This window comes from Echinops telfairi, unplaced genomic scaffold (genome assembly GCF_000313985.2).
Source record: "Echinops telfairi isolate 266 unplaced genomic scaffold, ASM31398v2 ScPeMD7_24;HRSCAF=84, whole genome shotgun sequence".
In the NCBI taxonomy this organism is placed as follows: Eukaryota; Metazoa; Chordata; class Mammalia; order Afrosoricida; family Tenrecidae; genus Echinops; species Echinops telfairi.
The window spans coordinates 3,563,429-3,577,629 of NW_022103921.1; the positions used below are offsets into that span (position 1 = coordinate 3,563,429).

The 14,201-nt window shown below is 39.4% G+C and overlaps 1 protein-coding gene across 1 annotated transcript in view; it reads left to right on the plus strand.

The window, feature by feature from the left end:
• Nucleotides 1-14,201, plus strand: part of CAB39L (calcium binding protein 39 like) — a 98,473-nt gene that overhangs the window by 60,252 nt on the left and 24,020 nt on the right. Inside the window, exon 6 of the mRNA XM_013007579.2 lies at nt 9,698-9,757. Within this exon, the coding sequence (XP_012863033.1) occupies nt 9,698-9,757 (60 nt within the window). The remainder of the gene's footprint in view (nt 1-9,697; nt 9,758-14,201) is intronic.

The following is a 14,201-nucleotide window of genomic DNA, read 5'->3' on the forward strand; positions in this document are numbered from 1 at the left end:
CTCTCACTCCCTCACTCTCACTCACTGACTCATTCACTCACTCACTCACTCACTTTCATCCACTGACTCACTCTCTCACTCACTCACTCCCACTCACTCTCTCACTCACTCACTTTCTCATTCATTCTCACACTTACTCTCTCATTCACTCACTCACTCTCTCACTCACTCACTCACACTCACTCACTCACTCTCTAATTCACTCATTCTCACTCTCTCACTCACTGACTCACTCTCTCATTCTCTAATTCACTCACTCTCATTCACTGACTCACTCTCACTCACTGACTCATTCACTCACTCACTTTCATTCACTGACTCACTCTCACTCATTCACTCATTCACTCACTCTCTCTCACTCACTCACTCTCTAATTCACTCACTCTCATTCACTCACTCTCACTCACTCATTCACTCTCATTCACTCACTCTCACTCACTCATTCACTCTCATTCACTCACTCTCACTCACTCATTCACTTTCATTCACTCACTCACTCTCTAATTCTCTCATTCACTCACTCACTTTCTCATTCACTCTTGTACTTATTCTCTCATTCACTCACTTTCTCATTCACTCTTGCACTTACTCTCTCATTCACTCACTCACTCACTCACTCACTCTCTAATTCTCTCATTCACTCACTTTCTCATTCACTCTTGCACTTACTCTCTCATTCACTCACTTTCTCATTCACTCTTGCACTTACTCTCTCATTCACTCACTCACTCACTCACTCACTCACTCACTCACTCATTCACTCTTGCACTTACTCTCTCATTCACTCACTCACTCTCTAATTCACTCATTCTCACTCTCTCACTCACTGACTAAAAAATAAATAAATTAAAAAAAAGATAAAGATAAAAAAAAACCCCAAAACCATGGAATATGATGATGGTCTTGTCTTACTTGGAGAAGGAACGGTGGCTCAAACAGTCCCATTAATGCACTGTTCCTTAGAAGCGCAGGACAGCATTCTGCTCCAGGTTCTCTGCATTCAGAGAATTAGCACCAGTATCTCCACATTCAGGGACTTTATCATGTATTCCTCTCTAGAGGTCACCTTGAGATAATAAAAAACAAAGCAAAACAGAAATCAGAAAACAATAACAAAAATATAAAGATAAAAATAAGAGTAAGAAAGAAAAGACCAAAAACAATATTTTAAAAGCCGGAGAAGAAATTTCTGTCTTGCAACAATGAAGAAATATTTGAGCTTAGAGCAAATTCAGGTTGGATCAAGAGAGAGGTCAACTGGTTAAGTATCATATCAAGTTTACAATAATCACTGTTTGATAGTAAAGCTGTTTGAGGCTAGGGGAGGATGTGTGAGAGGCTTAATCGAGATACTCTGCAGATGAATTTTGGGCTCCCACTGTTCTCCATAGCCTTCTACAAATTGGGTATTCACAATTTAAGCTCTGATATTTTTCCGTTCACCATATTTGGTTGATCAAGGGTAATGTAACCGAGAGGAATTACTGTAATCGCGGGACAAGAGAAAAGTAAAAGGAAATAGAGGAAAGAACTAGGAGGCAAAGGGCATTTATAGAGGTCTAAAAAAAGGCATGTACATATGTAAATAAATTTATACATGAGGATGGGGAAATAGATCTATGTACATACATTTATAGGTTTAGTATTAAGGTAGGAGATGGACATTTGGCCTCCACTCAAGTACTCCCTCAATACAAGAATACTTTGTTCTATTAAACTGGCATTCCTTGATGCTTACCTTCCCAACACGATCGCTGAAGACAAAGTGGGTGCATAAGCAAATGTGGCGAAGAAAGCTGATGGTGCCCAGCTATCAAAAGATATAGTGTCTGGGGTCTTAAAGTCTTGAAGGTAAACAAGCGACCATCTAGCTGAGAAGCAACAAAGTCCACATGGAAGAAGCACACCAGCCTGTGTGATCCTGAGGTGTAGAAGGGATCGGACATGAAAGGACAAAAAAAATCAAGTCATTGTGAGTGAGGGGGAGTGCAGATTGGGAACCCAAGACCCATCTGTAGGCAACTGGACATCCCCTTACAAAAGGGTCACGAGGAGGAGATGAGCCAGTCAGGGTGCAGTGTAGCAACGATGAAACATACAACTTTCCTGTAGTTCCTAAATGCTTCCTCCCTTCCCACTATCATGATCCCAATTCTACCTTATAAATCTGGCTAGACCAGAGGATGTACACTGGTACAGATAGGAACTGGAAACACAGGGAATCCAGGATAGATGAACCCTTCAGGACCAGTGCTAAGACTGGTGATACTGGGAGGGTGGAGGGAGAGTGGGTTGGAAAGGGGGAACCAATTTTAAGAATTACATATAACCTCCCTGGGGGATGGACAACAGAAAAGTGGGTGAAGGGAGAAGTTGGACAGTTTAAGATATTACATAACAATAATAATTTGTAATTTATCAAGGGCTCATGAGGGAGGGGGTGCCAGGGAGGGAGGGGGAAAATGAGGAACCAATACCAAGGGCTTAAGTAGAAAGCAAATGTTTTGAGAATGATGAGGGAAACAAATATACAAATGTTCTTGACACAATATATGTATGTATGTATGGACTGTGATATGAGTTGTGCAAACCCCCAATAAAATGATTTTTAAAAAAGAAAATAAATTTTATAATTTTTCAAGGCTTCATGAGCTAGGGAGAGTGGGGAGGGAAGGAAAAAATGAGGAGCTGATACCAAGGTCTGAAGTAGAAAGAAAATATTTTGAAAATGATGATGGCAACATATGTACAAAAGTGCTTGACACAATGGATGGATATATGGATTGTGATAAGAGCTGTAAGAGCCCCCCAAAATGATTTTTAAACGCCCCCCCAAAAAAAACAAAAGAGAAAGAAAACACTGTCACTCAGAAAAACACTGTCACTCATCCCCTGCGGTATAAGGTGATTGCATTGATTAACATGAATAATTTATCCAATGACATAGAATTTGGGGTATTGATGATTTCAGGAGTTCATGTGAGTATAGGTCAGCTGAAATCCATGAGTTGTTCTTTGTACAGATTGACCCTTACCTCTCAGATTAAAACATGTCATATTAATTCAAGGGCAGCATTGACAAACTAAATGTATGGTACTTCTGGGTCCCCTTTCATTGGACACCTACTAAGCCGGGGGCCCCACCCAAGGTCCAACCACTGTCATTTCCATAGACTTGGGTGGCCATCTCTTGCTTCCTCTCCCATCAGGGTATTTCAGTCCTAAGTCCAAAGGTATGGGTAGTCTTGAGGTAGTCCTAGTTTGTTCACTTGGGCTTCCATGTTGAGTCCTTCTGGTGTTGCCCTTGGGGGCGTCATGTTCCCTGGAAGGGCAGTGCCCAAGGTCATCATAGTGCTCGGTCTCTGGCGTGGTTCCCTGACAGTTGTGTAGAAACATATTTGAAGTATCTACCCAGGACCATAGAACCGGGTTTATTCTCCCCTTAGGTTCCATCCAATTATTGTTTAGCATCCTTTCCTGATGTGAGGCTTCCATTTACCCACCCTACCCAACAGAAACATCAGTGTTTTAACCTGATTTTCCAGTAATGTTGTCCTCACAATCCTGTGGAAGGCCTGTTGATTTGTCACAGCCTTGTCTCAATGTTGTATAGCACCAAGTGGATGGTCGTCTTCCTTTCCCCCTTTCATGATAGAGTGACCCTAACCAATATTCAATGAAGTCTCTTCTTTCGCGATGGTTCTTAGGAAGTGCACATAATGGGGATGATGTAGGTTTTACGACTGGTGGCAGACATTATACCCCTTTGTTTTGGAATTGGTCTCTAAGATTTGATCAATTGGTGTTTCTCATAGTAGGGGACTCATACAATATTTTTCCTTTTGTGAGTGACTCACTTCACTCAGCATAATGGTTTCCAGTTCCTTCCATGTCATGTGGTGTTTCATGCTATCATCAGTGTTTTTGAGGGGTGCATAGTTTCTCTTGTGTATATGTGCCATAGTTTCTTTAGCTATTCTTCTACTAGCTTCATTCTTCTGCATGTGGAAATCCAGTTTGTTCAGCACCATTTGTTGAAGAGGCTGTCTTTTCCCATTGGATCTTTCTAGGTCCTTTGTCAAAGATTAGTTGCATGTAGGCTGATTCATTTATGTCTGGGTTTTCTGTTCTAATTCATTGGTCTATACCTCTCTCGTTGTATCAATAGCCAGGCTGTTTCGACTACCGTGGCTCTGTAATAGGTTCTTAGGCCACATAGTGCAAAGCCTCCTATTTGGTTCTTCTTTTTAAGAAGCTCTTTGGTTATCCTGGGTCTTTTCCTACCCACATGTAATTGCTAATTAGTTTTCCCATGTATTTAAAGACCGTATTTGGGACTTCTATTGGGATTGTGTTGTATCTCTAGATTGCGTTAGGTAGTATTGACATTTCACAATATTAAGTCAGCCTATCCATGAGCACGGGATAGTTTTCTATTTATGTAAGTCTTTTTTGGTTTCTTGTAGTAATGTTCTGTGACTTTCACGCTATAGGTTGGTTTTTTTCCCCCTTGGTTAGATATATTCCTAAGTATTTCATCTTTTGTGTGGTTATTATAAGTGGGTTTTTTTTAATGTCTTTTCTGTAGCTCTCTTCACTGGTATACAGAAATCCATTGATTTCTGGTTGATAATTTTGTAACCTATCCCTCAATTGTTTCCAGTAGGATTTTTGTGCAGACTTTGGGGTTTTCTATAGAGAGAATCATATCTGCAAGTCATCTTCCCTGCCCATTTGTAGTCCCTTTATTTCTTTTTGTTGTCTAATGGCTCTAGCTAAAACATCCAGCATGATGTTGAATAAGAATGGTGTAGGGGAGGAGTGGGGAGGGAGGGGGAAATGAGCAACTGATATTAAGGGCTAAAGTAGAAAGCAAATGTTTTGAGAATGATGAGGGCAACAAATGTACATATGTGCTTGACACAGTGGATGTATGTGATGAGAATTGTATGAGCCCCCAATAAAATAATTAAAAAAAAAAAAAGAGTGGTGTAGGGCTGAGGTAGTGGATGGACTTTGGGCCTCTGCTCATATTCTCCCTCAACACGAGAACACGTTGTTCTAACAAATTGGTAATCTGAGATACTCACCCTCCTGACACAATCACTGAAGACAACATGGATGCATAAGCAAATGTGGTGAAGAAGGCAGATGGTGCCCGGCTATTAAAAGTTATAGCATCTGGGGTCTTAAAGGCTTGAAGTGAAACAAGTGGCCATCCGGCAAAGAAACAACAAGCCCACATGGAAGAAGCACACCAGCCTGTGTGATGATCATGAAGTGTCATCGGGACCAGATAACAGGCATCAGAAGACCCTTAACAATCAAAATAAACAAAACCATTTTTGTTTGAATAGAGTTTTTTTATAGTACTGTGTGATTATTCTTTTTATTTCACTTAGATGTGTTGTAATGTTACCCTTTTCATCTCATTCTAGTTTTTTTCATCTTTTCTTTCTTTTTTGCCTTTTTAAGTTTGTCAGTCTATTTTTTTAATCCTTTCAAATAACCAGCTTCTTGTCTTGTTGATTTTCTTGTTTTCCGTGCTGTTTATTTCTGCCTTGATCCTTATGGCTTCTTCCCTTCTTTTATAGGATAGTTTATGCTTTTGTTCTTTTTCCAGTTCTTGAAGGGTTTTGATTTTGAATTTCTCCTCTTTTTTCATGTGTGTGTTGATTGTTATAAACTGGCCTATGATTGCTGCTTTTAGAGTATCCCAAAACTTTTGATATATTGTGTTGTTATTTGTCTCAAAGAATTTTTTTTTAATTTCTGCCTCTCTTTACTTTATTGACCAATTATTTTTCAGTATTATATTATTTAATGTCAAGGTGTGTGTCTTTATGTCCCTGTTCATTTTATTGTTAATTTCTAATTTTATAGTGCTGTGGTCTGAGAAAATAGATTGTACAACCTCAATTTTTCTGAATGTGTGAGGCATACTTTTTGTCCTAGTATGTGGCCTATTCTTGAAAATGTTCCATGTGTGTTGAAGAAGAATGTTTTTGTTGGATAGAGCATTCTGTATACTATGAAGTTGATTTTGTTGCTGAGCTTTTTTGTGTCTTTATTGAGTTTTTTTTTCTTGATCTTCTGTCTTTTCCTGATAGTAGCAAATTGGAGTCTCTTATTATTATTGGCTAGGTGTCTATTTATTGGCTAGGTGTCTATATCCCTTTTCAAATCTGTAAGGATTTGATTGATGTATTTTGAGGTCATTTACTGGGTGCTTATATGTTTACTATAGTTATGTCTTCTTAACCTATTGTTCCCTTGGTCATTATGTATTGTCCCTTCTTGTCTCTTATTATTTTACTTGCCTTAAAGTTTATTTTTTCAGAGATTAATATTGTTACCTATGCTTTCTTTTTTTTTTTCCTTTTAATCTTTTTTTTTTGGATCATACAACTCATTTTATTTTTTTTTTTTTCTTTTTTAACATTTTATTAGGGGCTCATACAACTGTTAAGCCTATGCTTTCTTTTGGTTGTTGCTTGCCTGGTATGCTTTTGTCCGGCCTCTGATTTTTCGTCTGCTCATGTCTGTATTTGTGATGTGTGTTTCTTGTAGGCAGCATATTGATGGATTTTATCCATTGTGCTACTCTCTTGTCTCTTTACTGGTTCATTTAGCCCATTAACATTCAGTGAGATTATGGATATGTGCGTATTCCTCGTTCTTTGTGAAAATAATGTGTAACCAATGGCAAACCTCTCTAGGTAGCTGACATGAGCAAAAGAAACTCCATATTGAAAGTAACCAACTAAGATAAATGCTTAGTCATTTTGTTTGTACAAGTAAACAAGCTCCAGATGCCCACTGGTAAAATTTATCAGAACTACCAGAAAGGGCTAGCTATGTAATAATGACGTAAGCAAAGTTGTTTAGTGTATAAAAACCCTACCGGTGACAGACGAGGTCAGAGCTCCTTCAACGCAAAGGGGACACCATATCACTCTAAGCTCTCCACCAGTAAGATAAGCCACCTACGATGTGTGACGGTGTATTCCTCAAATTATGTTAAAGTGCATCATTATGTTAGTTATAAGTATGGTAGTCATACAATTTGCTACCTCTTTGATGAATAAACATGTGAATTTAGCATCGTGACATGTCTCTGGACTTAGTCCTTTTGTGTGCTTGAGACAGTAGCACTCCTGCCAAGTGGTCGTGCTGCACAACCGCCATGGTCTGTAGGCAGGACGCATGGCCCTGGGAGAGCACAATCCGCACACTCCTGGTTGGCAACTGGCTAGCAGGTGGAAGGAATATGAGAGTGTAGCTAGCCACACTGTCTGTGCAGCCTATGAAGAAACTCACTTTCTAATCTGCAGCAGCAAAAAAAAAAAAAATCCTTGATAAACACCCAGGGGATATTTCTACAAGATTCGAGAAGTGGGTGCTTGAAAACCTAAACCAAACCAAACTCACTGCCATCGAGTTAGATGCTGATATAAAGTTTATTGTGCCCACCTGGCCGATAAACACATTTGTGGTTAATTGAAGGGTGGAGAGATAAATGGCTCCGTGAGCCTTGCCTTTCTAGTTCTCAGGTCTCTTGCTTTGTGATGGTCGGACCAGGGTACAGCTGCCTTAGCCAGTTCCCTGCTTCAGCTTGCGAGGCTCACTTCCTGCAAGACATCCCCAAGGAAAAGCCACATGGACCTACCCCGATGCAGCCCTGAGTGTTGGAGCAGCCGTGTGGAGACCCCTGCCAGCGCTGAGATGCTTACACATTCACTGACTCAGCTTTCCTCCTGCAGTCAGCACCATAGTGTGTGTTTTGTGAGATGGAGGAAGACTTTGTGAATTGGTGTTGGACATATGGGTTAATGTTGGACTTGTGGGCTTGGGCAGCACTGGGTTGGGATGTTTTCTTGATGTGTACTTAGCCTTTATATAAAACTCTCTCTTATCCATGAGTTTCGGTCGATTTGTTTCTCTAAAGTATCCAGACTAACACAGATACTCATAATGCCTCTATTCAACACAAACTATAATTCTTTAAGGATGTAGAAAGCTCCATCTTTCTCACAAGGTGCAGCTGGTGGTACCTGGATATCCTTTAGAACAGACAAAGAGCTATAAAGCTTCCCTACTCTCTGAGGGGGTCCCTAGATATAGAAGTTGGTTTACATTGAGACTTTGAACTGTCCAGGAATGGGTACCCTGTAGAGCAGCAGTTCTCAACCTGTGGGTCACGACCCTTTGGGGGTCAAACCACCCTTTCACAGGGGTCACCAGATTCATAACAGTAGCAAAATTACAGTTATGAAGTAGCAACAAAAATAATTTTATGGTTGGGGGTCACCACAACATGAGGAACTGTATGAAAGGGTAGCAGCATTAGGAAGGTTGAGAACCACTGCTGTAGAGTTTTTTGTCTTTTTTTTTTTTCATTTTATAACTAAAGTTCCAGCATAGTATAGGGAAAAAGTCCCAATTTTCACTAATAGGCTCACTGGTTAATCAAGTTGTGTGGTAATAAGTAATAAGAGATTAATAGCCAGTGCCTTTATTTTTGAATTTCAAAATTACAGTGTAAAATGCTTTAAATATTTTCCTTGTTATTCAAAGAGAAATAAATGGGTTTTGCTATTACTGCTGCTGCCTTTATTTCCTCTGTGAGGTGTTATATGTCGTTTATATATTTTAGGAAGCTTTAATTAAATTTGTATTAAGTAAAAGAATTTCTTTTGGAAAAATTTAAAGTTCCGGTCATATTCTTAATTAAATTCCACTTGGTACATGGGGAAGGTAGTTCGCCTCTAAGTGTATAAAAAACTTTTAAGCATATAAAAGGAATTAGATGAAACTTGATTTCTTTCATCAGGAAGGTGAAGTAAGGCTATAACTTAGGGGTGAATTGAACAGAGTTAAATGTTCTTTCATGCTTTGTTCAGGTTTCTTATGAGTTTATAGCTGCAATAAGATACTTGTCTTCGGGGGAGCGGGGAGGGAGGGGAAAAATGAGGACCTAATGTCGGGGGTTGAAGTGGAGAGAAAATGTTTTGAGAATGATGTACAAATGCACTTTACACAATTGATGTGTGTATGGATTGGGATAACAGTTATATGAGCCCCTAATAAAATGTTAAAAAAAAAAAAAAAAGATACTTGTCTTCAACTGTACAAGAATTTGTTGTGCTGCCTGTAACCCGAGAACACAACCTTACTTTTGATGATGCTGTTAAGTGGACACATGCATCCCTGTGCTTCCCAGTGCCCTCCACACCTCTATTTCAAAACTGGTAAATAAAAAAGCTTATGAGATTCAATTTTAGGTCATTCAGAATTCTTTTTTTTTTCATTGATTTGTCCTCAAAGGCATTTTAAAAGAGCGTATTAAGCTTTATCTGAATATTTATTATATCACTATCAAAATATAGTATGGCTTGAAGACCTATATGATAAACTCATCTCTTAGGTACAATTTGTTTCACCAATTAAATTATTTCTATCGTATCTCTAATAATGGTAAGAATTTAAAACACTAAGTTGGTATTTTTTGCATTTGTTTTAATATGAACCAAACTTGTATTCTAGTGGTAATGTAAATAATTTTCTGACATAAATGAAAATAATTCTTTTGAAACTTTTGTATGTTTCAAAGTCATAGATTTATAAAACCTTGGCAATGATAGATCTCTAAAATGTATGAAGTATAATCATTTTGTCTCCTTTGTTCTTTCTCTAGGATTTATTAACCAGGCATAAGGTGTTGGTAGCAGACTTCTTAGAACAAAATTATGATGTTGTAAGTAGAAATCATTTTAAAGAGTTCACCTCATTTTTTCCCTCTTCCTCTTATGCCTATGACTACTTAACCCTGGTATCCATGTGGAAACCAACCATAGACTTAATTCACCTATTTACTTTGAAGCCAGGCCGTCGGGGAGCTTTATAGAAATCTGAGGGGGTCAGGAAGTCAAGAGTTTCTCATTTTTTCTTGTACTCTGAGGCTCCAAGAAACAAATGGACCCTTCTTGCTTTGACTTTTAGTTAAGAGCGCTCATGTTCCCTTAGAGGCCTGGGTGGTGCATTGCGCAAGTGCTTGACTGCTCACTGGACCACCAGCCATCCCATGGCAAAAGATGGGACCGTCGCCTGCCATACGATGTACAGCCTTGGAAGCCTTTGGGGCCAGCTCTGCTCTTCCTTATAGGGTCACTAGGACTCAGAATGGACTTGATAGTAACAGGCTCGGGATGTTTTTGGTTTTGTTATTTTTTACATAGACTATTGAGAGGCAGTGAGTAAATCTAAATGGAAGATCGCTTTACCCTGGTGAAATTATTTTACTTAGTTGATACTTAGTTTTATCTGATAGGAAAACTATCTAACTATTTCTCATTTCTAATAGTAAATCCAGGCATCCCAAAGAGTTAAATGCTGGGATAATCCAAAGGGTGGTAGTTCAAACACACCCAGGCCTTGGAAGATAGACCTGGCAATGTCCTCCCAAAACTCTACCTTTATATCTATATATACAGTGTATTTTGGATGACTTCATGCTTCCCAACTATATACAATATATTGGGATAGAATTGGGCACAACATAGGCATACTCTGCTTCCCCGAAAATAAAACATCCCCTGAAAATAAGACCTACTTACAGTTTTGCCTCTCGCTGAAATATAAGGCATCCCCCCGAAAAATAAGACCACCCCGAAAATAAGCCCCCCCCCACCCCAAGCTACCGTGACTCTGGACCATAGCGGTGGGCACCGCAGCGCAGCTCACTGTTGGCCGCAGTGCAGCCGGAGCAGACAGGAAGTGCGAGGTCTCTTTTAATAAAACAATAAACAATAAATGTGTACCATATTCTTCTTCATGGAAAAATAAGACATCCCCTGAAAATAAGACCTAGTATATCTTTGGGAGCAAACATTAATATAAGACACTGTCTTATTTTGGGGGAACAGGGTATGATAACCAGTAGCCAACACATACTAATAATCATCATCAAAAAGTCTCTGGAACTTTTCTACCCTGAATGAACCTTATAAGATACCTATGGACTGTTGACAGGTACAAGGGGCGTATGCTAGCACAGGACAAAATCTGGCATGGTCAGCTACGAATGTTTCCTATGGAGTGAGTGACGTAAAAGTGCTATAATGCTTCAGATTCAGTGGTAATATGCAAATAATTTGAGAGACTATCAACTCTTTCTCTTCGGATCCTCTTTACCTAATCATATCTTTGTCTCTAAATGGGACTTATGTAAGTTAGTCATTTAGATTAATTCCGCAGATAGAGCCCAGAGGGACCCAAACACTAGTTTGAGAATGCCTGCTCCTTCAAACATGTTAGACCCCTTGCATAGCCTATTTCTTTAGCAGTAACATATGAAGCTGAAACAAATGATGAGTGAGTGTCAAATAATGAAACGGTCATCTTGGAGATTATACCTTATACCTATATTTGCATTTGATCGTTACAATGAAAATTTACCACAACATTTGTCAAGATAAATTTTATGACTCCCCAAATCATCATGCACCACGACAATTAAGAAATCATTGAAGAGTACAATGACCTTGTCTATTATAATTGAAACATACCAGATGCCAGGGTAAGTAGAAAAGTGTTGCTTTTCTAATAGAAGCTTTTATTTTGAAACATGAAAATGTGAAGCTATTGTTTCTTGACATTTCCTTCATCTAGGCCTATACAGTTCTGAAGGTGGTGTTTCCATCTCTCCAACCCTCCTCCCAAGAATTCCGCACCCTTCAGTTTAAACCACAGTAAAATGGCAGTTAAGGCATCCTCAGGGCATTCAAATCATGTTCCCTTTAAATGTTCTTTGCACTAAGCCACTAAACGAAATCTGAAAGGACAAGCTCAAGGCTGTAGGCTAAGGTTTACCCATCAAAACACTCGCAGGACACCCCATGCTACCCTTGAATGAGCAGGTACATTGTCATGATGGGGAACTTTTTCTTGGCACAAGGTCCTTCCTTTTTTTTTTTGAACTGCACTTTTCAGTTTTCTTCAAACATCTTGATGTATTAAGTCTGTAATAGTCCGGTGTCCTTCAAGAGTACTCCTTTGGTTTGTCTTAAAACAAGGAACCATTTAAGTGAGTTAATAGCTAAGTCCTTACGGAAGGAGCACATCAGCTTGGGTGATCCGAGGATGATAAATAATAAAATGCAAGATTGTAGGAGGGAACAATATTGAAGCTTAAATTTTGAGCATCAGGTGTGCACAAGGCTATGGATGACAATGAAAACCTAAATCCATTTGCGGGTCCCCATGTAGAATGCCCTCTGGTGAATGACCTCTGACCATCAACCAGGGATGTACATAGCCTTGTTAGCAGACAAAGTGCATTGAAAGTAGGCTAATGCAGATGTACTTAGGTTAAATTTAACACCTTAGTCTTTGTTCTTCCTTTGGACCCATTTTTAATCTGTTCTAGTTTTTAATGTTTTCTGCTTTCTTTTAAATTGCAGTTTTTCTCTTGTTATTGTTGGAATTTCCTTTTGTGTGTGCGTTTTTCTTTTTTTAAAAAAAAGAATTTTATTGGGGGCTTTGATAGCTCTTAACACAATCCGTACAAACATCCATTGTGTCAAGCACGTTTGTACATATGTTGCCATCATCATTTTCAAAACCTTTTCTTTCTGTTTGAGCCCTTGGTATCAGCTCCTCTTTTTTTTGCCTCCTTCCCCCACTGTCCCTCCCTCATGAACCCTTGATAATTTATAAATTATTTTTTTCATGTCTTACACTGACCACTGTCTCCCTTCACCCACTTTTCTGTTGTTCATCCCCTGGGGGGGTCGGGTTATGTCATTCATTTGGTTCCCCTTTTCTCCCCCTGCCCTGTGGATATCACTACCCTCATTATTGGTCCTGAGGGGTTTATCTGTCATGGATTGCCTGTGTTGCCAGCTTTTATCTGTACCAGTGTACATGCTCTGGTCTAGCCAGATTTGTAAGGTAAAATTGGGGTCATGATAGTGGGGTGGGGGGGGGAAGGGATGCATTCAACAACTAGAGGAAAATTGTATGTTTCCTTGGTGCTATACTGCACCCTGACTGGCTCATCTTCCTTGTGACCCTGCTGTAAGGGGATGTCTAATTGTCTACAGATGGGCTTTGGGTCTCCACTCTGCACTCCCCCACATTCACATTGATATGTTTTTTTTGTGCTGGGTCTTTGATAACTGATACCTGATCCCATCAACACCTCATGATCACACAGGCTGCTGTGCTTTTCCATTTGGGCTTTGTTGCTTCTCAGCTAGATGGCCGCTTGTTTATCTTCAAGCCTTTAAGACCCCAGACACTTTATCTTTTGATAGCCGGGCACCATCCGCTTTCTTCACCACGTTTTCTTATGCACCTGCTTTATCTTCAGTGATTGTATCAGGGAGGGTGAGCATCACAGAATGCTGGTGTTCTTGCGTTGAGGGAGTACTTAAGTAGAGCCCCAGTGTCCATCTGCTACCTTAATACTTAACATAGAAATCCTTTTGAGTGTGTTTTTTTCTTTATTTGAAACCCAGGATGGCTAAATCTATAGAGACAGTAACTGAATGAATAATTTCTTAGGATATGGCAAGGGAAGTTGGAGGGAAACACGGAGCTAATAATGAATACAAGAAAAGAATAAAATGTTTGACAATGAATTTTTGTGATAGTAAAACTCATTTTACTATTTTAAACTACTGTATGTGGATTATATGACAATAAAGGTGTTAAAAAATGCCCAAGAAAAGCAGATCCCAAAACAACAATCATTTCCTTCTAAACAGACCATCGTGCTCTGAATTTAAAGAACCCATCCGCTCCCCTTGAAAACCACTGTCTTGTTTTTATATTTGTATTTAATTTTTAATATTTATATTTACATACACTTTAAAATGTTGTACTCTAATTCCCTCTCAGTAACTATTGTCCGCGCACACCGCTTGCTCTCACCAAACACATTTGCACACATATACCTTACCTCCAGCATTCTGAGGACCCGAAGTGTTTTCTCTCTTTCAGTTCCTGAACTCTTTTGCCTTTATCCCTATGCAAGGCTTGCTCTCCCTTCCTTCGTGTGTCTGGGAGTCCGGGTGCTAGTGTGAAATACAGGCCTAGATGTTTGCGCTCCAGTGGCTGCCACTGGGAGTCTTCTATTTCGCAGATCCTCTGCCCCACCAGGGACTGGACCCTCTTGGTAGCATATCCAAAGTACTTTC